This window comes from Leucopleurus acutus, assembly GCF_964270905.1.
Source record: "Leucopleurus acutus genome assembly, chromosome: X".
NCBI classification, from domain to species: domain Eukaryota; kingdom Metazoa; phylum Chordata; class Mammalia; order Artiodactyla; family Delphinidae; genus Leucopleurus; species Leucopleurus acutus.
Genome location: NC_139148.1, coordinates 3,629,002 through 3,653,481, shown reverse-complemented (window position 1 = coordinate 3,653,481; position 24,480 = coordinate 3,629,002). Strand labels below are relative to the sequence as shown.

The following is a 24,480-nucleotide window of genomic DNA, read 5'->3' as shown; positions in this document are numbered from 1 at the left end:
TGACCATATGGTTTTTCTCCTTCAATTTGTTAATATGGTGTATCACATTGATTGATTTGCGTATATTGAAGAATCCTTGCATTCCTGGAATAAGCCCCACTTGATCATGGTATATGATCCTTTTAATGGGCTGTTGGATTCTGTTTGCTAGTATTTTGTTGAGGATTTTTGCATCTATGTTCATCAGTGATATTGGCCTGTAGTTTTCTTTCTTTGTGACATCCTTGTCTGGTTTTGGTGTCAGGGTGATGGTGGCCTCATAGAATGAGTTTGGGAGTGTTCCTCCCTCTGCTATATTTTGGAAGAGTTTGAGAAGGATAGGTGTTAGCTCTTCTCTAAATGTTTGATAGAATTCGCCTGTGAAGCCATCTGGTCCTGGGCTTTTGTTTGTTGGAAGATTTTATATCACAGTTTCAATTTCAGTGCTTGTGATTGTCCTGTTCATATTTTCTATTTCTTCCTGATTCAGTCTTGACGGGTTGTTCATTTCTAAGAATTTGTCCATTTCTTGCAGGTCTTCCATTTTATTGGCATAGAGTTGCTTGTAGTAAATCTCTCATGATCTTTTGTATTTCTGCAGTGTTAGTTGTTACTTCTCCTTTTTCATTTCTAATTCTATTGATTTGAGTCTTCTCCCTTTTTTTCTTGATGAGTCTGGCTAATGGTTTATCAATTTTGTTTATCTTCTCAAAGAACCAGCTTTTAGTTTTATTGATCTTTGCTATTGTTTCCTTCATTTCTTTGTCATTTATTTTTGATCTGATCTTTATGATTTCTTTCCTTCTGCTAACTTTGGGGTGTTTTTGTTCTTCTTTCTCTAATTGCTTTAGGTGCAAGGTTAGGTTTATTCGAGATGTTTCCTGTTGCTTAAGGTAGGATTGTACTGCTATAAACTTCCCTCTTAGAACTGCTTTTGCTGCGTCCCTTAGGTTTTGGGTCATCGTGTCTCCATTGTCATTTGTTTCTAGGTATTTTTTTTATTTCCTCTTTGATTTCTTCAGTGATCACTTCGTTATTAAGTAGTGTACTGTTTAGCCTCCATGTGTTTGTATTTTTTACAGATCTTTTCCTATAATTGATATCTAGTCTCATAGCATTGTGGTCAGAAAAGATACTTGATACAATTTCAATTTTCTTAAATTTACCAAGGTTTGATTTGCGACCCAAGATATGATCTATCCTGGAGAATGTTCCATGAGCACTTGAGAAAAATGTTTATTCTGTTGTTTTTTGATGGAATGTCCTATAAGTATCAATTAAGTCCATCTTGTTTAATGTATCATTTAAAGCTTGTGTTTCCTTATTTATTTTCATTTTGGATGATCTGTCCATGGGTGAAAGTGGGGTGTTAAAGTCCCCTACTATGAATGTGTTACTGTTGATTTCCCCTTTCATGGCTGTTAGTATTTGCCTTATGTATTGAGGTGCTCCTATGCTGGGTGCATAAATATTTACAATTGTTATATCTTCTTCTTGGATCGATCCCTTGATCATTATGTAGTGTCCTTCTTTGTCTCTTCTAATAGTCTTTATTTTAAAGTCTATTTTGTCTGATATGAGAATTGCTACTCCAGCTTTCTTTTGGTTTCCATTTGCATGAAATATCATTTTCCATCCCCTTACTTTCAGTCTGTATGTGTCTCTAGGTCTGAAATGGGTCTCTTGTAGACAGCAAATATATGGGTCTTGTTTTTGTATCCAGTCAGCCAATCTGTGTCTTTTGGTGGGAGCATTTAGTCCATTTACATTTAAGGTAATTATCGATATGTATAGTTCCTATTCCCATTTTCTTAATTGTTTTGGGTTCGTTATTGTAGGTCTTTTCCTTCTCTTGTGTTTCTTGCCTAGAGAAGTTCCTTTAGCAGTTGTTGTAAAGATGGTTTGGTGGTGCTGAACTCTCTCAGCTTTTGCTTGTCTGTAAAGGTTTTAATTTCTCCATCAAATCTGAATGAGATCCTTGCTGGGTAGAGTAGTCTTGGTTGCAGGTTTTCTCCTTCATCTCTTTCAGTATGTCCTGCCACTCCCTTCTGGCTTGTAGGGTTTCTGCTGAGAGATCAGCTGTTAACCTTATGGGGATTCCCTTGTGTGTTTTTTGTTGTTTTTCCCTTGCTGCTTTGAATATGTTTTCTTTGTACTTAATTTTTGACAGTTTGATTAATATGTGTCTTGGCATGTTTCTCCTTGGATTTATCCTGTATGGGACTCTCTCTGCTTCCTGAACTTGATTAACTATTTCTTTTCCCATATTAGGGAAGTTTTCAACTCTAATCCCTTCAAATATTTTCCCAGTCCCTTTCTTTTTCTCTTCTTCTTCTGGAACCCCTATAAATCGAATGTTGGTGCGTTTAATGTTGTCCCAGAGGTCTCTGAGACTGACCTCAGTTCTTTTCATTCTTTTTTCTTTATTCTGCTCTGCAGTAGTTATTTCCACTATTTTATCTTCCAGGTCACTTATCCATTCTTCTGCCTCAGTTATTCTGCTATTAATCCCATCTAGAGTATTTTAAATTTCATTTATTGTGTTGTTCATCGTTGTTTGTTTCATCTTTAGTTCTTCTAGGTCCTTGTTAAATGTTTCTTGCATTTTGTCTCTTCTATTTCCAAGATTTTGGATCAACAGGAACTTTGATTCATTGCTGATTGGAAGGCATAATGGTGCAGCCACTTTGGAAGACCATTTTGTGGTTTCTTATAAAACTAATGGTATAAGAGGTCTAGCAATCATGCTCTTTGGTATTTACCCAAAGGAGATGAAGATATGTCCATCCAAAAACCTTCTGAGGAATGTTTCTAGCAGATTGATTCATAATTGCCAAAACTTGGAAGCAAACAAAATGCTCTTCAGTAGGTGAATGGATAAAGAAACTGGAACATCCGGACAACGGACTATTACTCAGCAATAAAAAGAAATGAGCTACCAAGCCATGGAAAGACATGGAGGGATCTTAAATGCCTATGACGAAAGTGAAAGAGCCAGTTCTGATAAGGATGCATATTGTAGGATTGTAACTCTGTGGCCTTCTGGAAAAGGAAAAACTATACAGTAAAAAAGAACAGTAGTTGACAAGGGTTGGGGGGAGGGAGCAGTGAACAGGCAGAGCACAGAGGATTTTTAGGGCGCTGAGACTGCATTGTATGATACCGTAATGGCAGATCCCTGTCTTTATACATTTGTCACACCCATAGAATGTACAACACAGAGACTGACCCCTAATGTAAACCATGGGATCTGGGTGATAATGACATGTCCACGGAGGTTCATCGATTGTAACAAATGCATCATTTAGTGGGGATATTGACAAAGAGGGAGGCTGGGGGAAGGGCAGAGGGTATATGAAAAAATCTCTGTACCTTCCTCTCAATTTTGCGGTGAACATAAAACTGCTCTAAAAAAATAGTCTTCCGAACAAAACAACTTGTGTTCGTATTGCCAGAGCACAACCACTTTCTCTGAACACCAGTAAATGTACACACAGAAGCACGCTGCCCCCTCCACTCTCCCTATACCTCCTGAATTTCAGAGTAGCTGCAGAAATCGATGAGTGAGCCTGGATTTCCAGGTAATGAATGCAGAGGAAATCAGGGCAAGAGGCAATCACCAGTTTGTGAAACCCCAAATGAAGTCACAGATCTAGAAGATCGTCACCAAGGGGTTGTAAAATATCACTTGAAAAACTTAGTAGATATTTTTTTAATAAAAGTTGGCATTAGTCACCAGCAATCGTCAAGAACCCTTAAGATAATTAAAAAATAAGGCCATTGGTCTTGGCTAGACGTGGAAGCAACCTAAGTGTCCATCGACAGATGAATGGACAAAGAAGATGTGCTACATATATACAGTGGAATACTATTCAGCCGTAAAAAAAAGAATGAAATAACACCATTTGCAGCAACATGGGTGGACCTAGAGATGATCATGCTAAGTGTAGTCAGTCAGACATAGCAGCAGTATTTACAATAGCCAGGACCCGAAACCAACCTAAATGTCCATCAGCAGAGGAATGGATTAAGAGGATGTGGTACATATACATAACAGAATATTACTCACCCATAAAAAGGAGCGAAGCTGGGTTATTTGTAGAGACGTGGATGGCCCTAGAGACTGTCATACAGAGTGAAGTAAGTCAGAAAGAGAAAAACGGTTATCGTATATTAACGCATATATGTGGAATCTAGAAGGATGGTACAGGTGATCTTATTTGCAAAACAGAAATACAGACACAGAGAACAAATGTATAGATACCAAGGAAGGGGGTGGGATGAATTGGGAGATTGGGATTGACGTGTATACACTATTGATACTATGTATAAAATAGATAACTAATAAGAACCTACTGTAGAGCACAGGGAACTCTACTCAGTGCTCTGTGGTGACCTAAATGGGAAGGACATCCAAAAAGAGGGGATATATGTATACGTAGAGCTGATTCATTTTGCTGTACAGTAGAAACTAACACAACATTGTAATGCAACTACACTCCAATAAAAATTAATTTAAAAAAATCTCTACCACTGGGGATTAGGCATGAGCATTTCTTAAAAGATCTCTAGATGTTTAACGCGGGCAGGGAGGGTAGAGAAGAAAAATCTTTTAACCCAGTTTACCAGGTACCCAATATGGAGCCAGGGCAAGGAGGGTGATTACAAAAAAATCTAGATGAGAATCGGCTAGTTTTCTTATAAAAATAACTCATCATTAATCAACTGTTTGGTGTTACCCTAGGCTTTTAAAATAATATGAGGGTTTAGCCACAGACCTAACTCAAGAAGCCAGAAATATTGGTAATTGAAAGAAACACAAATAAAATGAATTTGTTAATTATTAGGTGTTTTGGGTAAAAATGTTAGGCGTTATTTGAAGTTTCTATTTAAACGTGATGGTCAATTAATTTTTTTTTTCCATTTTATTCCTTCCCTTGAAAGCATTTCAGTGTGTAAGAGTGTAGAATGTAGCTATGGGGAAAAAAATGTAATGGGATCGACATAATGGGATCTTTCTTGGAAGCTGAACATTGTGCCACATTTCAATGTCATGCTTTCGAAAATTAGCCGCCATGATTCCACATGCAGCAAATTGCTGTGGATAGAGAAGTATCTTGGCTGACCCAAGACCTCACTAGGTTGGGGAATAGTAGTTGCTTTTTAAACCAGTCTTGGATAATTAGACGAAAAGTATTCCGTTTTCCATCATTTGCTGTTCTCTCTCTTAAAGTAAACGCATTTCACAGTTGCTTGACTTACGTAAATGTCGATTACAAAACAGCGTCCACAGTAACAACAAAATAATGTGAAGGGGTCGGACAAGTTGAGTGCTACGGTGGACGTTTTGAAGGACTCTTCATTGGAGAAATGGATGTTCAGATCTCTTAGCCAGCAAGGGCGTGTTACGGAACCAAAATTGAGTCCACTTGCCTGACATGCAGTAAAGCCAGTCTACTGACACCAGGTTGCGGTGAAGGAAAGTACATTGTTTGTTGCAGGTGCCAAGCAAGGATGGGCATCTCATGCTCAAAAGACCTGGACTCCCTGGTGGATTTTAGACAAGGCTTTCTTTTTATCAGTTTTTATTGGAGTATAGTTGCTTTACAATGTTGTGTTAGTTTCTGCTGTGCAGCAAAGTGAATCCGTTATACATATATCCACTCTTCTTCGAATTTCCTTCCCATTTAGGTCACCACAGAGCATTGAGTAGAGCTCCCTGTGCTCTACAGTAGGTTCTCATTAGTTATCTGTTTTATACATAGTAGTGTATATAGAATCAGTCCAATCTCCCAATTCATCCTGCCCCCCTTCCCCCCCCCCCTTAGTATCCGTAAGTTTGTTCCCTACATCTGTGTCTCTATTTCTGCCTTGCAGATAAGTTTGTCTGTACCATTTTTCTAGGTTCCACATATAAGCAATATTATACGATATTTGTTTTTCTCTTTCTGACTTACTTCACTCTGTATAACAGTCTCTAGGTCCATCCACGTCTCCGCCAATGACACTATTTCGTTCCTTTTTATGGCTGAGTAATATTCCATTGTATATATGCACCACATCTTCTTTATCCACTCCTCCGCTGATGGACATTTAGGTTGCTTCCATGTCCTGGCTATTGTAAATAGAGAAGGCTTTGTAAAGGCAGCATTAGAAGTGTGGGTTGCAGAGTATGTGATCAGCTTGTGCACAATTCTCTGATTGGTTGACAGTGAGGTAACAGGGTGATGTTTCAGAAATCTCAATCGTCAACCCTCTGGTTCCAGCGGGTCTGGGGTCTGCATGCTGGTGGGCATCATGCAGTGAACTTCTTCTGCCTGGTGGAGGTTTCAGTATCTGCAAAACAGCTCAAAGGACGTGGCTCAGAATATGATCTGTAGTCCTTGAGGAACCAAAGGTCCTTGACTTTGTGTAATGGCTAAACTATTATTATTTTTTTGTCTTGCTTGACTGTTTTCCTTTGTTTCTATATTTTCTCACTTCTCTGATTAAAATTGCTCTTTGAAGGCCTCGGAGGCTAACGCTTTTTTGCAAATAAGAGGCAGGGGATATCAGGGAGGGATCTGTCCCTGGGCAGGTCCCACAGGGTCCTGCTGGGTTTCAGCCGGTAGTGGTGTCTCAGACTGATTTGCTGCTATAATAAAATACCACAGACTGGGTGACTTATGAACAAGAGACATGTATTTCCCATAGTTCTGGAGGCTGGAAAATGTGGGTTCCAGAGTGGTCGAGTTCTGGGGGCGAGGGAGGACCCTCTCTCCGGGTGCAGACTGCCGACTTCTTGAAGTCGTATCCTCGCATGGCTAGTTCTCTGGGGTGTCTTTTATAAGGACGTAAATCCCATTCATGGGGGCTCCCACCTCACGACCTCATCATCTCCCAAAGACCCTACCACTTAATACCATCACACTGGGGGTTAAGATTTCAACATATGAATTTGAGGGGAACAAAAAGATCCATTCCATCATTGCAGGTGGGAATGGTAGGGGGTGGCATTGGTCATTAATACAGATATCACACCTACTTAAGCAGACTTAGCCCAATGTGTAGGTAGCACATCTTATGGACACGTGACTCAGTGGGACCTACTGCCTCATAGTTAGAGAGTTTCTCTTTGGGATGATGAAAAGTTTTTCAGAAAGGCAGTGATGATGGTTGAACATCATTGTGAATGTAATTAATCCCATTGAATTGTACACTTAGAAATGATTAGAACATCAAAATGTATAGGGATACACACACACATATGTATGTATGTTCACTTGATTTCACTCAATTTAAGGACTGTTTGAGGAGGCAACATCAGAATATAGTACCCCATGCATTTTTTTTCCCAAAAATGAGAGTCCAGATTCCATCTAGAGACACAAAAGGAACAGAGACTTTCTGGGTACTTGAGTTGAGCATAAAATTGGTCACAACTTCTGGCAGATGAAGCAAAAAGGAAAGAGAGAGAGACATACTCGGTTCCAGGATTTTTGTGTCTGGGTAGAGAGAACTTTTCCCTTTTCTTCCTGCCTCTTCATGAAGAGCAGTTATAGGGTTGCTGATAAAAGAGGAGGCGGTGAGGGAAGGTTCCATGCCCTTTTTTCCTGCCGAGGCTGGCAGGTTCACAGGTGACATTAAAAATAACATTCCAAAGTCTGCAGTGACCTCCCCGACCAGAGACTCTACCCCTTATATTGTGACTGCCAACACTCTTGAACCTAGAAAAAACGAAAGGAGAGGAAACATTTTCTCCATTAAGCTTCAGCGAGAAAATATCCCTCCAGAAGCATTTTAGACTTCTGACCTCCAAAACTGTAAGATAAGAAATATGTGTGTAGGGAGTTCCCTGATGGTCCAGTGGTTAAGACTGCACGCTTCCACTGCAGGGGGCACAGGTTTGATCCCAGGTCGGGGAACTAAGATCCCACATGGCGCGGCCAAAAAATAATTAATTAAAAAACATATTTTAAAATGAAAAATAAATTTAAAAAAGAAGATAATAAAAAAAGACATATGTGTGTATTAAACCACTAGGTTGGTGGTAATTTGTTACAGCAGCAATAGGAGACGCATACTGCACACATTATTTAGTTTTTATTTATGGTCTATCTACACACAGTAGAATATGAGTTTCAGGTGGTCAAAGATCTAGTTTTATCCCCTTCATAAATGGTGGCTTTCTCTTCACCATAAGGCCAAGCAGTGCCTGGAATATTCCAGACATCCATGAAGTTCTGTTGAATGAACTGTCAGTTAACCCCATGTGCTTGTTAATATTTAATCTTTATTACATTTTCATTATCTTAAAATCTGTACTTTTCCCACCGTCGACTCCGGTTCTGGTTCTGCTTTTGCTTTTCGGCCACTGCAAGGTCAATGATCATTTGTTGAACCCAAGGGTCATGGTCAATATTTAATGGACCAAAGGTGGCTCTTTGTGCCTTATGTGTGTGAGAGAGTTGACGTTTTTGACTCTGGAGAACTGCTTTGTTGAAGCACAAGTTTGTGAGGTGTAAAAAGTTCTTAAATAGAAAAGTGGCACAGTTAGAGTTGTTTAACATCTAATCTGTAAGAACAGAGAGTTATCTTCTTCTTGAGATGAATTTGCCCATATCGGTGTTGTTCTGTGACCCATTTAGTGTTTTTTGTTATGTTACTTCTTTCGGGGAGGAGGCTTAATTCCTAACATCCAAATTTCTCAGTAAAGCCTTGCCTGCATCTCCTTGTGCCCCTAGGAAAGAGTTATCAAAACTGACAACGGCAGTTATAACAATAAATATTCAGACAGTAAGAGAGACAGTGGGATTTTGTAACTGCTCACAAATCAGAAGTCTGTCCTGTTGCGTGGACACAGAATTGCAAAATCTCATCTCAAGCACTTGGTGAAATCCTCTTCCAATTTGAAAGCATTCCGTTTCAAAATTAGCTACCGTTTGGGGTCTTGTAAGAAGAAAAGGTACTTTAATGGGGCTTAGAAGAGGCGTCCCAAGTAGGCATTGTGGTCAAGGGCAACAGGAGTTTGAGAGTCATGGGCATGTGAACCAGCCATCCTTGGAAAGAAAAATAGCAGAGATGTCCCCAAAACACTGATATTAGGAGAGTTATAATATATAGTAACTGAGAACAAGGCAAAGAGCATGGTCGAAGCATTCAACTAAAGGGACAGTTTTCGTGTGTGATACGTGGACGGTAGATACACACTCATTGCTGGGAAATATCACCTTCTTTCTTCAATAACCTTTCCGAACTGAAACTAAACATTCTATTGGGATTTTAGCTCTTTTATAGGTCATTCTATTCACTTGTTGCTAATGTGTTATATCCTCTAAGATCGTCCCAGTGGTTTTCTTAATTAAAAGTCTTCTTTTTTTTTTTTTTTTTTTTTTGCGGTACGCGGGCCTCTCACTGTTGTGGCCTCTCCCGTTGCGGAGCACAGGCTCCGGACGCGCAGGCCCAGCAGCCATGGCTCACGGGCCCAGCCACTCCGCGGCATGTGGGATCCCCCCGGACCGGGCACGAACCCGTGTCCCCTGCATCGGCAGGCGGACTCTCAACCACTGCGCCACCAGGGAAGCCCCAAAAGTCTTCTTTTTTTTTTCTACAATGTTGTATTAGTTTCAGGTGTACAGCAAAGTGATTCAGTTACATATATGTTTTTCATATTCTTTTCCATTATAGGTTATTACAAGGCATTGAGTAGAGTTCCCTGTGCTCTACAGTAGATCCTTGTTGTTTATCTATTTTATATATAATAGTGTGTATATGTTAATCCCAAACTCCTAATTTATCTCCACCCCCCTTTCCCCTTTGGTAACTATAAGTTTGTTATGTATGTTTGTGAGTTTATTTCTGTTTTGTAAATAAATGCTTTTGTATCCGTTTTTTTACATTCCACATATAAGTGATATCATATGATATTTGTCTTTGTCTGACTTATTTCACTCAGTACGATCATCTCTAGGTCCATCCATGTTGCTTTAAGTGGCATTATTTCATTCTTTTATATGGGTGAGTAGTATTCCATTGTATATCTATACCACATCTTCTTTATCCATTCTCCCAAGGCAATAGAAATAAAAACAAAAGTAAACAAATGGGACCTAATCAGACTTTTGCCCAGCAAAGGAAACCATCAACAAACAGTCTTCTTAATCACGTTCCAAGTTTCCCAGAGAAAAGCAACGTTGGAAAGCTTGGGAATATTTCTGGACACAGAAAACGTTATGTGCGTTAGTAGACATCGCTGACGTTTGATAGAGATGAAAATGAATGCGTGGTTTTTTATTACATTCAGTTGTTGCGATCATGTTATGGATAAATGAGAACAAATCTGATTAATTCTCGTCTGCCCACAGACGATATCCAACAGTAAATACTAGGAAACCCCACTACCATCATGCTTGTTTTGCAATTGAGGATAGAACAGAGGAGCCTACTTTAAATTTGTTCACTTTAAGAGGGATTATCCAAATCATGTTTCACATTTGTCCCATAGAGGTGTATGTCATCTTCTTTTTCTTAAATGCAATTCACAGTGCCCTGAATACCCTATAGGTACTAAATATATATCTTACGTATGTTTCATAAATATATTGTGTTGGCAGAAAGTATGACTTTCAATCCTAATAGGTTTTAAAATATTCTTATTAAAAACAAATTGAAGCTCACATATGGAGAAAAAGATTTTGTGTACGTTTTTAAAGTATCTGTGGAAATCCACTCTAGCGTATCATCGTCCCTCAGCTTTCAGCACATTACTTGGGTCATTGTGGTATATCATAAATGTTGTTTGAATAAGCAACTCCATGATTTTCCCAGCATGAATAAACCTGCAATATATATTTTGCATTGCCTTTCTCTATAGACTTTAAGCACCTCATTAAAACTCAATAAACAGACTGTAAAGAAATATCTGTCACCTTCACGCACAATTATTCACCAGCCACATTTGCAGTCAGAGAGCACATGAGGTTGATCATCTGCATAATCTTAAAGACAAAGTCTAAGTAGACCAGTAATCCATGTTCCCTACGGACCCATTTTGTCTATCAACAGACGCCTCTCCTCACTTGCTATATGTGGGTGAAACAGAAATAAATGGCAGTGTTTCTCGTATCAAGGAAATCAGCCTAGTTGGTGACCGTTTTTAAACACACACTGTCCATCAGACACAGTGCAGTTAGTTCCCCAAGCTATGGTATGTGCTGGACACTTACTCTTCTCCATTCCACAGCTGAGAAGAATGAAGCTTTGAGAACTTTTATTTTTTTTCAATATTTTTTATTGAAGAATAGTTGATTTACAGTGTGTTCATTTCTGCTGCACAGCAAAACGATTCAGTTATACACACATATACATTCTTTTTCCTATTCTTTACCATTATGGTTTATCACAGGATATTGAATAGAGTTCCCTGTGCTGTACAGTAGGACCTTGTTGTTTATCCATCCTATATATACTAGTTTGCATCTGCTAACCCCAAACTCCCAATCCATCCCTCCCCCACCCCCTCCTCCTTGGCAACCACAAGTCTGTTCTCTGTGTCTGTGAGTCTGTTTCTGTTTTGTAAATATATTCATTTGTGTCATATTTTAGATTCCACAAATAAATGATATCATATGGTATTTGTCTTTCTCTGTCTGACTTACTTCACTTAGTATGATCATCTCTAGGTCCGTCCATGATGTTTCAAATGGCATTATTTCCTTCTTCTTTATGGCTGAGTAGTAGTATCCCGTTGTATACATGTACCTCATCTTCTTTATCCATTCATCTGTCGATGGACACTTAGGTTGCTTCCATCTCTTGGCTATTGTAAATAGTGCTGCAGTGAACATTGGGGTGCATGTATCTTTTTGAATTATGGCTTTGTCTGGATATATGCCCAGGAGTGGGATTGCTGGATCATATGGTAGCTCTGTCTTTAGTTTTCTGAGGAACCTCCATACTGTTTTCCACAGTGGCTGCACCAACTTACATTCCCGCCAACAGTGCAAGAGGGTTTCCTTTTCTCCACACCCTCTCCAGCATTTGTTATCTGTAGACTTTTTGATGATGGCCATTCTGACTGGTGTGAGGTGATACCTCATTGTAGTTTTGATTTGCATTTCTCTAATGGTTAGTGACATTGAACACCTTTTCATGTGCTTCTTGGCCATCTGTATGTCTTCTTTGGAGAAATGTCTGTCTAGGTCTGCTGCCCATTTTTTGACTGGGTTGCTTGTTTTTTGTTGTTGTTGAGTTGTATGAGCTGTTTGTTTACCTTGGAAATTAAGCTCCTTGTCAGTCACATCATTTGCCGATATTTTCTCCCATTCTGTAAGTTATCAAACTTCCAAGTTTTTGCATGGTAAAGGAAACCATAAACAAAATGAAAAGGGCTCTGAAATCTTGCGTAATATGCCCGAGGCTTTCCTGTAGACTCAAATCCAAGGCTGACTTGACTGATTGCAGTACAAGCAATAACCGGGCTACGGACCTGCGGGCAGATACCCTTCCTATAGAGTGGTCAGTTCTATCATAGAAGCTCACTTAAAGCAATTTACTGACTTGAGAGAATTGAGACCCTTAGGAAAATGTTGAAAAGGGACCCGCATTGGTGGAGGGAAAGAGAGAAAATGGCAGTGCCTGTATCTGCAGGTGATTCCTGCCTAAGGGGTTGGACCAGGGAGGTGACAGAGCTGGTCTCCGGGTGGCACTGTACCCCATGGGCAAATAGTGGGGTTGGATGTGAGGCCACATCTACAGGAGGAAGACAGCTTTCAGGATCCCAGCAGTCCTGTAAAGAACATCCTAGGAAGAGATGGAGAAGAGTGAATATACAAAGGCAAAGAGAGATAGAAAGGCCGGGCATATCCCAGGGGGCAGTTACGTGTAATGTGGTAGATTTGTAGGCTAAAGGGCGTGTGTAGAGCATGTCCAGAGATGTAGAGATGGGACCACAGGGAATGGCCCTGGATATCCCACTAATGCATTTGACTTTAAAACAAGCTTGCTCTGTGTGTGTGTGTGTGTGTGTGTGTGTGTGTGTGTGTGTGTGTGTATGATTGCTAAAAAAGCAGTTACAAGTTGGAAGAAAAAGCACACATATTTAAAATTAAGTGTGAAAATCACCTGAAGCTGCCTTCCTATAGAGAAATGCTATGAACTGCTTGATTTCCTTTCGGAGTTTGTATTTCACACACCCATTTGATGATGTTCATAAAAATCGGATCATAAGACCCAGTATTCAGCAACTCACGGTTTTCTGTGAAGAGAACTTGGATGTGGTTCTGTGTTTACACATTTAAATACTCTGTATCATTTTATACACACAAAGAACCTCCCGTTATATGGATTCAGCCAACAGAATTCCTGCAACAGATCTCCTATTCATGGACGTTGAGATTCCTGTCATCCTTATTTTCAAAATTATAATCAATAAGAATTGATTGGATTCCTACATGACTATTTCTTTTTGTAGATCCTTGCATGACTTATTTCTGTACATCCAGATAGAGATTTTTTATAGAAAAAGCATTTATGGAAATAGAACTGGTGGGTCAAAGGGGTTCAGATTTCCATTTTCATGAGTTTTGTCAATTTGTATGCGTTGGGGAGCGCCATGATTAGATTGATACTGTAGAAGTGCACTGGAAGCAGCAAGGTTGAGGCAATGAACTGGAGCTCTTATCTCGGACACTGCGGGTGCAGAATCCCAGGAGTGATGAGGTATGTGAGCTATTCAAGAAATCAGACCAAAAGGATCTGGGAGCCGGTAGAGCTTGAGTCATCAACAAATCCGGAGAAATGATCAAGGGTCAGGTTATTTTTCTATTATTATTATTATTTTGTGTGTGGTACACGGAACTCTCACCACCGTGGCCTCTCCCGTTGCGGAGCACAGGCTCCGGACGCGCAGGCTCAGCGGCCATGGCTCACGGGCCCAGCCGCTCCGCAGCATGTGGGATCCTCCCGGACCGGGGCACGAACCCGTGTCCCCTGCATCGGCAGGCGGACTCTCAACCACTGCGCCACCAGGGAAGCCCCAAGGATGAGGTTTTGAACCAAAAAGAATCTAAAGTTGGTTCAAAGGGGGTTTGGTTCCAGACCGGCTGTTGCCAAATTTTCATCATCATGAAACACGTTTACCAATTATCTTCACCTTTTCATTGGCGTTGTGTAATAAACAGACTGTTTATCACTTTGTATTTTGTTTCCAGAATCTAACTGGTTTTAGTTTTATGAATCCATGTAATTTCAACTAAAGTACTTTAAGACCTCTGTGCAGCCTCATTCTAAATCATTCTGTGGGGATAGAATATACTTTATGAAAACAGTGCAGGGAATCCCACTAATAACATCATGGGCCCCAGGTTTGGAAACCTATGCTGTAGAAATCATGGGTCCTTCATAAGCGTGTTCGATTTATTCTGCTGACATTGGAGATAGCTCTGTGTGATACTGAGCTGATGGTGAGATACCATAGAAGCAGCATCAGTTATGACTCGTGTCATTTTTAAGTAGAATGAAAACTAAAAACAGACACAATTTCAGTTAGCTTTGCCTATCACGCCTGCAGAGTTTGAATATATACCCCCCCCCCTTCCCTCTCATCCTATCCTTTAGAATCTGTGCCCTTTTGTTAAGTCATAAATGGTTTTCCAATAAGAAAACTTCCCTTTCACCTTGTAAGAAACGCACCCAGGGAGTAATTTCCTGTAAACATCCAAGAATATAGATGTGCATTTATTGGCCTGTTTTTCACATTTCTACCTCTGCTGTAATTCTCATGACACAGGTTTCTGTTTGGGCTCATTTGTGTGACCTAAAGTAAACCCTGTCTCTTCTCATTGAAACAATTTCATTTAAACATTTGCTTTTACTCCATTAAATTAAATATTGTGTGTACAAATACACACACACACACTCTCTCAAATACACACACACACTCAAATACACACACACATATATATGTGTGTATGTATATATATATGTGTATATGTGTGTGTGTGTGTGTATATATATATATATATATATATGTCTGCACACATATACATACAAATATGAGGGAGGGATTCTGATATAATAAAGGCTAGTGATTTGCTGTATTTTGCAAATGCTCCTGCTACTGCAAAGGAACGAAATAATCAAAATAGGTCATTATGCAAACGTATACATATATATGCACGCATACATAGACTTCTTTTAGAAATATAGTTGAGACCCTAGATTAATTCTGCGAATTACAGGTGAATACATACCCTGAAAACATAAAAGATATTTTTCTATATTCACTTAGTAATTATTGTCTGTGTAATGGTCATCAAAAAAATGCCTGCTGTGCTTATGTAATGAATTATTTCCTAAGAGATAAAGTCCTTTGTGGCGTTAGAGTCATGTTAAAACGAACCAAAATCCAGCCACATCTGACCCCTCTGGGTTTCTTACTGTTGACCTGAAGTGGACGGAAAACCATGTGGCCCGGAATCATTCCCCTAATCCCCTGCAATTCAGATGAACGAGAACCATTTAGGTCATGTTTAGCTATGTTAAAACCCTGAAACGTTCTATTCTAGAGCAATATTAAGACCAAATACAGCGTACGTTATATTCATTTCATTCAACCTGCAGGTGGGAAATGGGATTTGGGGTTTTTAAGCATCTTTTCCATGAACCAAGTTTTAAAATAACCGCACAGCCACTCAGCACATCCCGTGTATTTTGTTCCTTCCACTACTTTGAATGAACTCAGCATCAATCTCGTCATTAATCTGTGTGAATTCAAATGGTCTCCTTTGTGCGTCTCTTTCGTTGTTCAGTTGTGTGTGGGGAGTGGTAATGGCTTACTGCTTTACAAGCTTCAGTTCAGAGACAGTAAATCTCAAAAACCAATGTTTCGTCAGCTGAAATGCTGAGAGGATTTGGGGTCCAAGAATGTTTGTCCATGAAAGGAGCTGTTTGTTTAAAATCACTGGCGTTAGCCAGTCAAAGAAAGTTATCTGCTCATCTGGGAAACTGACTTCTGCGGATGCTCGATGTTTGGTAATGTGTGTGTTTGTTTCCCAGTTGATGCGCTGCTATCATGTTGTTCATACAGTCCCACGCTAGGAAACCCACACACATCCTCTGTCTGGGTTATATCAAACACCGTGTTTTGACAGTCAGAATCGGAAAGGAATATGCTGTCATAGGGAACATAAAATGACTTGCATTCATTCTGTCCCTGCAGTGGGGACTCTGACCTGCTTGTCATTTCAATTTTTAAAAAGAACCAAAAAAAAAAAAAAAAAAAAGCAATCCCTGGATGTTGCAATAAATGAAGATTCCATGGCAGACACTATGGAAACACCAGCTTCCAAAAAACCCACGTTCCTATGCTCAAGTTCAGAGACACATGGAGAGTTGTTTCCCTCAGGACTTTTGAAAGGCGAGCAGAATTGCCAAGATTAAGGCTTTCCATGGGCGGCTCTTAGGAGAAGTCAGATTTGCCAGGGTACGGAAGATTAAGGAGCCCGCCGTTGGAGAGGTTTTACAAGTCATGTATTCCTGGGGACGGAGGGGCTCTGATTTCATAAAGCCTCGCGATTTACCATCTGTTGCAAATCCTCCCCATAAACAGTAACCGACTAGGTCATTCCGTGAGAGCAGAGAGTAGGAGGGAGGTGGGCAGAGGAGGGATGAGTTAAAAACAGAACAGTTCTGCCAGAAAATTCCTGGAGCCTTTAGAAATGAACCACCTCTTTCCTGAATGCGGGAAGAGAGGCTTGTCTTACGGTTCTTACGTTATAAGCCCGTTCCGTCCATAAAGTTGGGTGAAAGAGGCTCTTCTCCCAAGCAGGGCGTGATTCATTTTATGAGAAAGAATGTAAAACGTAAGAGGGATGAATGTGGAGGCCGCATAACATTCACGGGCATGAAACACTAATTAGTAATTGCTCATTAAACAAGGAGGGCCTGGAAACATCTGAACACCCCCTCTCATCACAGCTAATCTCACATCCATCCCCAGGAACCTAGGAGGGGAGTGGGTTTGTGCGATGTGCCCTAAATGTACAACCTGGCAGTTGTCATCTTGCATCTACCTGTAGGGCTAGGCCATTGTGAGTCCCGATTATTGTGATTTTAGCATAACAGCAGCAATCACCCTTCTGGCTGCTTTCTTTTGAACCAGACCATTTCTAATCCCCTCCTGGCTCCCATCCCCCATTTCCCACAGGTACTCAGGCAGGCTCTGGAAGGGAAGCCTCATTCTCCTCAGTAGGTGTGAGATCTCATCCTTTATGATTTTGTTTTAGGTTTTGAGAAGCTGGTACTCCGAGGGCCTCTTGAATTGCTGTCAGCTTTGCTCAGGGATGTGTTTGAAGGCATCGGTTCTCATTTCTGTTATTTTAGGGCTTGGATCAGTCTGTCTTCATAGAAACACCGCGGCTGCTTTCCACGGTGATTGAATAAGCATTCGTTGAAATGGGTGAACGTCATGACCCTTGGAATAAAGAAATGGTGCAGAAAGGAAAAATATCATAATTGGGGATGTGGTGTAGGGGCACGTAGGAATGGGAAGTGGGGGGGAAAAAAAAAAACCAACAACCTTTTATGACTTTTTTTTTCCCCAGAAGGCTTATTCAAGACAGATTTGGACATAAAGTTGGATTAAACTTTGTGCAAGTATTTAAGCTTGGAGGATGCTGTATAAAATATTCATAGTTTTGAATCTGAGTGGGAGAATGTCTCTTCCACACAAATGCCCTCAAACATCAGAGGAAAACAGAGTTTCCAGGTCAAGATCATTTTGCAGTGTGAGAGGAACGGGGAATGAGATAGATCTCGAAAACTGATCACGTTGCCACAATTTAATGCCCGTATTGCCTTATTTGCAGCTTTTAAAAAAGGAAGACTTTAGAATCTGTTGCCTTGAGTGAAATCTAATTGCTTAATTTACAGAATCCTCCTATTTTTTAAAATGAAATGTACCGGCCCATGCTATTTCGGGGACAGTTGGGGAGATTTGAATATGCACTGGCTTTTGGCTGAAATTAAAGAATTATAAGTTTCTGCATGTAACTGTGATATCTTCCTTATATAGAAAAATAGAGATGCATCCTAAACGATTTAAGTGTGGCATGACATGATGGGTGTAATGTACTTTGAAATTTAAGCATTAAAAGGAGTTAAATGAAAATATTATTGAGGAATTCAATGGGGAAAAGCAAACCTATACTGGTTTTATATACAGTGCACACAGTCTTATACACAGATGCCAACACACACACTGTTTTGCCCTGAAAAACTTCTTTTAGGAGTCTTTTTTGTTTTCCCAAGGAAAACCAACATAGACACAGGAGTGATAACTTAAATCTAGTAAAGTGTATAGGTTTCTGATATTGTCGTGTATTGTAAATATTTTAGATTCATTTCACCTTATATGTTAACCCCATACAAACCCCCAGATGAGACACTTTATTATAGTGTCAGAAGAAACAAAAACCATTGTAACTCTTATTTACATAATATACTCCTTTCTGCCATGGAAAAGTTGCTACACTGTTGCTTCTCATTTATAGGAAGGAAAAGTAAAGAATGAACAAAGTAAACCGTGGAATGTCTTTCCAGATAGCAGCGATGCTGACGTATATTTTGTAGGTGACAACCCCAAACATCCCGTGTTCTTTCGCAGGGTTTTTAAGTACCGGCGACCAGGCGGCCAAAGGCAACTACGGGCTCCTGGATCAGATCCAAGCGTTACGTTGGATTGAGGAGAATGTCGGGGCCTTCGGTGGGGATCCCAAGAGAGTGACCATCTTCGGCTCCGGCGCGGGTGCTTCTTGTGTCAGCCTCTTGACCTTGTCTCACTATTCAGAAGGTAAGAGAAGCATCCCCACCGTGCGCAGGGAACCCTGGGACCCAGCAATGAACCCATATTGAATTCTTATTCAAGGCGCATACAGGGTGGCCACAGTCTCTATTGAAACCTCCACAGAAAATCCCCCAAATGACATGCGTGCTCATGCTCTTCTCTTAACTCAGCTTGCTTTCTGATTTTTTTAAATTGAGGTATGATTGACATACACCATTAGATGAGTTTCAGGTGTACAACATAACGGTTCGCTATTGGTATACAGTGGCAAACAGTCACCACGGGAAGTCCAGGTAACACCTGTCACCATTTAGTTACAAATCTTTTTCCTTCTGATGAGAATTTTAAGATCTCCTCTCCTAGCCACTTTTAAGTACGCAATACAGTATCATAACTATCCTAACGATATATTTTTCTCACTTAGACTTCTGGCAAAGAGCGTTGCTTACAATAATTGGAGGCAAATGACTTCTTTAGAAATGCCTACACCCTGCTTTTGCCTGTCTGAGTTTATTGGGACAACTTTAAATTTTATTAACTACCATTTTCATCTTGGGAGAAGAAATAGGAAAGGGAATCAGTATGTGGACGGTGGTTACAGATTTTTAGATTTCGTGATCAACAAAGCTTGTAGCCGTATGGTTATAAAGTCACGTCTTCGATGCAAACTAATTCAGGTTGATTCCCTCTGGTCCATTGGTGATGGAGGTTCCCAGCAATATCAGATGAGAGATTTTTAAAAGAAAAATCAACAGAAATTGGGTGCAGTGGGCCTGGGGGCACCTTAATAACTTCCTGGCTCTGCCTTCAAAAACGGAACAACAATAAAGACAAAACAAGAAAATGCAGCCCTGGGGCACTTTGGCAAGTACAAGTGAATATTCATAATAACAGTCTAAATCGTCAAGGTCGTGTTATGTTCCCTTCAGTGTCATTGGTTGGTTTAAGGATTTACCACATCTATTTGAACCATCTTTATGAAAAGCACCTGAAACTTTAAAGGAATCATTTTTCTTTAAAGAGTCTTATATTATCTTTCTTTAAAGTACCCTAAACATGTTAAAAAAAAAAAAAAAAAAAAGGAAGTATCATCGTGCCGTATGACAGCATCCCATTTTTTTCCTCTCTTCCTACACTATCGTGGACAAGTTGCTGACTCTTTCTGATTGCTTCATTAGCAAGATATGATTGACGATGACTTTTAAGTCTTGTGAAGTGTGAATTTCTTGATTCTTTATTTCGTAATGGCTGAGGAGAGGTAGAATGAAAAGCTTATGTTTGTCTTAACCCTTTATTAAAAAAGGAAAAAGCGAGTAAATTAGATCATTAGTGATAACGATTCCTATAGCGTTTTAGAAAATACCTGTATTTTCCCATTTCTCAATGGATATAATCATGATTCTCCATTTACAATAGTCAGGACCAACTCTAGCAGTAATCAAACACATGTCAGCCAAACCTAATGGGGGAAGAGTGTTAATTCCTTAAATCAGTAGATCAGAAATGAATATGGTAATGCTTTGCATCATTTCTGCAAAGTAGCTCTCTAAAATCAACCCAGCAATAGAATCAAGAATTAATGAACACACCCAGACTGTTGGCCTTAGGAATTTCACTTGTCGGGATATAACTTAATGAAGTCAACATACACATGGGGAAAAAGGTGTTTTCATGGAGCTTTCTACCACAGCATTCTCATAGCAAAGAATGAAAGGAAAAGCTACAAGACCAGAAAGGCAAGAACATTGTGAATGACACGTGCATTTACTCGAAGGAACAATAATTTGTTTTAAGAACTGTGCTTAAGATATGCATTAACCTGGGAGGCATGATATGAAGAGCTCATTCAGCAAACCATCACCTTGGCCGGGTACCACATTCCCTTTTGACCCTGTCATGGACAGGGATGCCATTCCAAGCAACTCTCAGATCCTGATGGAGCAGGGGGCAGTTCCTTAATTATGACATCAGTATACTATGCAGATATGGGACACAGTTATACACACAGACCAAAGGGAGGGAAAGCACCCAGAAGGAATGATACTAAAAATATTGAAGTATCTCCTATTTTATAGTATGAATTATAGGTAACTTTTTCTTTAATTTTTCAAGTTTTATCCCAGGTTGTATTACGTGCCTACCAAAACATACATACACACACACACACACACACACACACACACACACACACACACACACACACACACACACACATACACACACACACACACACACATGGCTACCTCAGTCACGGCCAACAGTTACGACACAGAGAGAAAATGTGTAACTTCCAGCAACATTTTTCTAATTCTGGTTGTCTTCATTTATGAATCTTCTAATAGATCCAATTTGGACATCATTTCCTTAAGGTGCTTTAAAACATTCACCTGGAGAGACAGACACACAAGTCAGTACTCGCACATTTCCAACGGAATGGTAAACATTGGGAAATTGGCCCCAAGTGAGCTAGATGACGTGTCGGGCAAAGCCAGATCGTTTTAAGCAGCTCATTCTTGTGTGTCATCGGCAGGCAATCCTCTAGTCTTTAGAATCCCATCCTCCTGATTGCAGTCATGTTTCCTTCATCCCTGATTGCTTGTATGGCCTTAAACATCGACAGGGCACGGATTTCTGGACTCCCCGCTGAATGCTTTTATTCTCCCAGTGACTTACGAGGCGTCAGAGCTAGATCATGCTGGAGTTCAAGGAAGCGGCAGGAAGAGATAAGCAATAGAACACCATGATCTTATGGCCTTCCGTCTCATACTGGAGCAGTTAAAAATAGACTTTTGTTTACTTCTGGACATCCACATACTAGACTGATCAGATAGGAAATTTTAAGCTGCACAGAATTTTACTCATGAAACAGCCCAAGATTTTCCCAGTTTCTCACCGAGCAGGCACGTTTAAAATGTGGCAGAACGAATTGTACAAAAGTCTGGGCTTTGAGTGGATGCAACTTTGAAATTAATGATTTTTTCTGGGAAAAAAAGATACATTTTAGCGGGGCATGCAAGGGAAGATTTCTTTAGGAATAGCTAATTTAATGAATTCATTTTAATTGCATGTTTTTAGCACCTTCGGTCTATGGAGCGTGGCAATAAAAATGCATTCCAGAATTTATACTCTGAAACTGATTTCAGTGGCTCTTCCCCCTCTAATAAAGTGGTACCTGGTTTTGCCAGTAAGAGGAAACAGCCTTTGACCTCTTATGGCCACAGAGCCTATTTTTAGAGGCTGGGGGGTTGTGATGACTCTGAGACTCTTCATTTACGAATTCTGGGGATGGAGCCACTAATATTACACAAAATCGGGGAAGGAGAAAGAGGTTGTATGTGTTTAGCACTGCAGCTAAAGTGTAAACGCAGTTTCGTTTTCTAAACTCTGTGTGTGTGTGTGTGTGTGTGTGTGTGTGCGCGTGCGTGTGTGTGTGTGCGCGCGTGTGTGTGTCTGAGAGCATCCTATAAGACCACTGTCCAGCAGGTGGGGGAGGGGGAAGACGAGAGAGAAATGAGAGGAAGAGATGCCGAACGCGCTGAATGCTGCAGTATCCAGAAATTCACATGCCCGAGAGACAATCAGAGCCTTCTTTGCCGAGTAAAAGCTGCTTTTCTGTCCTGCGGGTTTTCATTTGCATGTCCACAATTTTGCACCTGCAGGTCTCTTCCAGAAGGCCATCATCCAGAGCGGGACCGCCCTGTCCAGCTGGGCCGTGAACTACCAGCCTGCCAAGTACACTCGGATATTGGCAGATAAAGTCGGCTGCAACATGCTGGATACCACGGATATGGTGGAATGCCTTCGGAATAAGAACTACAAAGAGCTCATTCAGCAGACCATCACCCCGGCCACGTACCACATCTCCTTCGGGCCCGTCATTGACGGGGATGTCATCCCCGACGACCCTCAGATCCTGATGGAGCAGGGGGAATTCCTTAACTATGACATCATGCTCGGGGTCAACCAGGGGGAGGGGCTGAAGTTCGTGGACGGCGTCGTGGATAACGAGGATGGCGTGACGCCCAACGATTTTGACTTCTTGGTGTCCAACTTCGTGGACAACCTTTACGGCTACCCGGAGGGGAAGGACACCTTGCGGGAGACCATCAAGTTCATGTACACGGACTGGGCAGATAAGGAGAACCCCGAGACGCGGCGGAAAACCTTGGTGGCTCTGTTCACTGACCACCAGTGGGTGGCCCCCGCCGTGGCCACCGCGGACCTGCACGCACAGTACGGCTCACCCACCTACTTCTACGCCTTCTACCACCACTGCCAAAGCGAGATGAAGCCCAGCTGGGCGGACTCAGCCCACGGCGACGAAGTCCCCTATGTCTTTGGGATCCCCATGATTGGCCCTACCGAGCTCTTCAGCTGCAACTTCTCCAAGAACGATGTCATGCTCAGCGCGGTGGTCATGACGTACTGGACGAACTTCGCCAAAACCGGGTATGTTCTTCTCCCCATCAGGGTATTGTTTGTCTGGTTCCTCCGTGTAAGTGTGGTTCCCACGACCGGCTAGACTGCGGTGTGCAGGCATCCGCACACAGTAACAGAAGTAGTCATTTTTCCCCCCAGCATCTAGGGAGACCTCCCTTTTTCTCTACCCCTGAATTGTTTTCTATCAAGTCAGATTTTCGCTGAGGCGCTAGATGCATACTGAAAATCCTACACTTGCTACTGGGGTCAGATTTAGATATATTTGGCTATTCTATGGGAAACGGATCCTGGAGTTTCAAATCTAGGTAGCACCTTGTCTTGTTTGGTAAATAATAGGGTTCTCAAAATACATGTGCCACGTGGAATGCATAGCAAGGAATGAAATACATCTCATAATAAATATATAGAAATACTGTATGTGTATATAGTATATATATTCTATATGTATATGCACATGTAATAACTCCTAATCTCATAGCTGTAGAGAAATCCCGTGTGTGTGTGTGTAAGATATATATGTGCATATGTATCTATGTACATGCATAGGATTTCTCCATTGTTGTGAGATTTATTTTCTATATATACATAGGCACACAAAATATATTTATTTTGTTTGTATATAAATATCTACACGTGTTTATTTCATTAATATAAATTTCATACATGTGTGTATATTTAGCTGTATATCTATCTATAGACACATACAGAAATCTCATTGGCCAAATAAAGTAGGAAGCACACAAGCGTTACATATACAACAGGGTCCACCCGTATTCCACTGAGCAGATTCTCTGCAAACAACGAAAGAAAAGACTCCCCAGCATCTTAAGGAGCTACAAATATCAGAGCATCTTTTCATTTGCTCTTGTCGAATAACCTGATTGCGGAAATTAATGAGGTAGCATTCTGTTCTACCTGCCTGCGCTTCTGTCATTAACCTTGAGCTGCTTGTACCGAATTTACAGTGAAGGTCCTCCCGGCTCTGGAGGATGGAGAATCTTCCTGTGGGCCGCTGGGGGGTGGAATTAGGCCCCCCATACTGCCGCAGCCCTGCAGTGCCTGAGCCTCATGTAGCTCTCATGAGAGGAAGTGGGGATGCCGGGGATGTGTAGGGGGTCAGCAGGTATCATTCTTTACAATGATTCCAAATACTCTGGTGGGAAGTGGTTTCATGGTTTTGCAGTCTTAGGAAAAGTGTGGCCCATTTCTTGAGTGGAAAACATGTTGTACCAATACCC

The 24,480-nt window shown here is 40.8% G+C and overlaps 1 protein-coding gene across 2 annotated transcripts in view; it reads left to right on the top strand.

Moving 5' to 3' along the window:
* The window catches only part of LOC309978433 (neuroligin-4, X-linked), a gene marked incomplete at both ends in the record, with an annotated part of 268,560 nt that overhangs the window by 235,506 nt on the left and 8,574 nt on the right, over positions 1-24,480 (top strand). For both annotated transcript variants that reach the window (XM_082864908.1, XM_082864907.1), the window contains 2 exons: positions 18,623-18,808; positions 22,462-23,251. In XM_082864908.1, the coding sequence (XP_082721034.1) occupies positions 18,623-18,808; positions 22,462-23,251 (976 nt within the window). The remainder of the gene's footprint in view (positions 1-18,622; positions 18,809-22,461; positions 23,252-24,480) is intronic.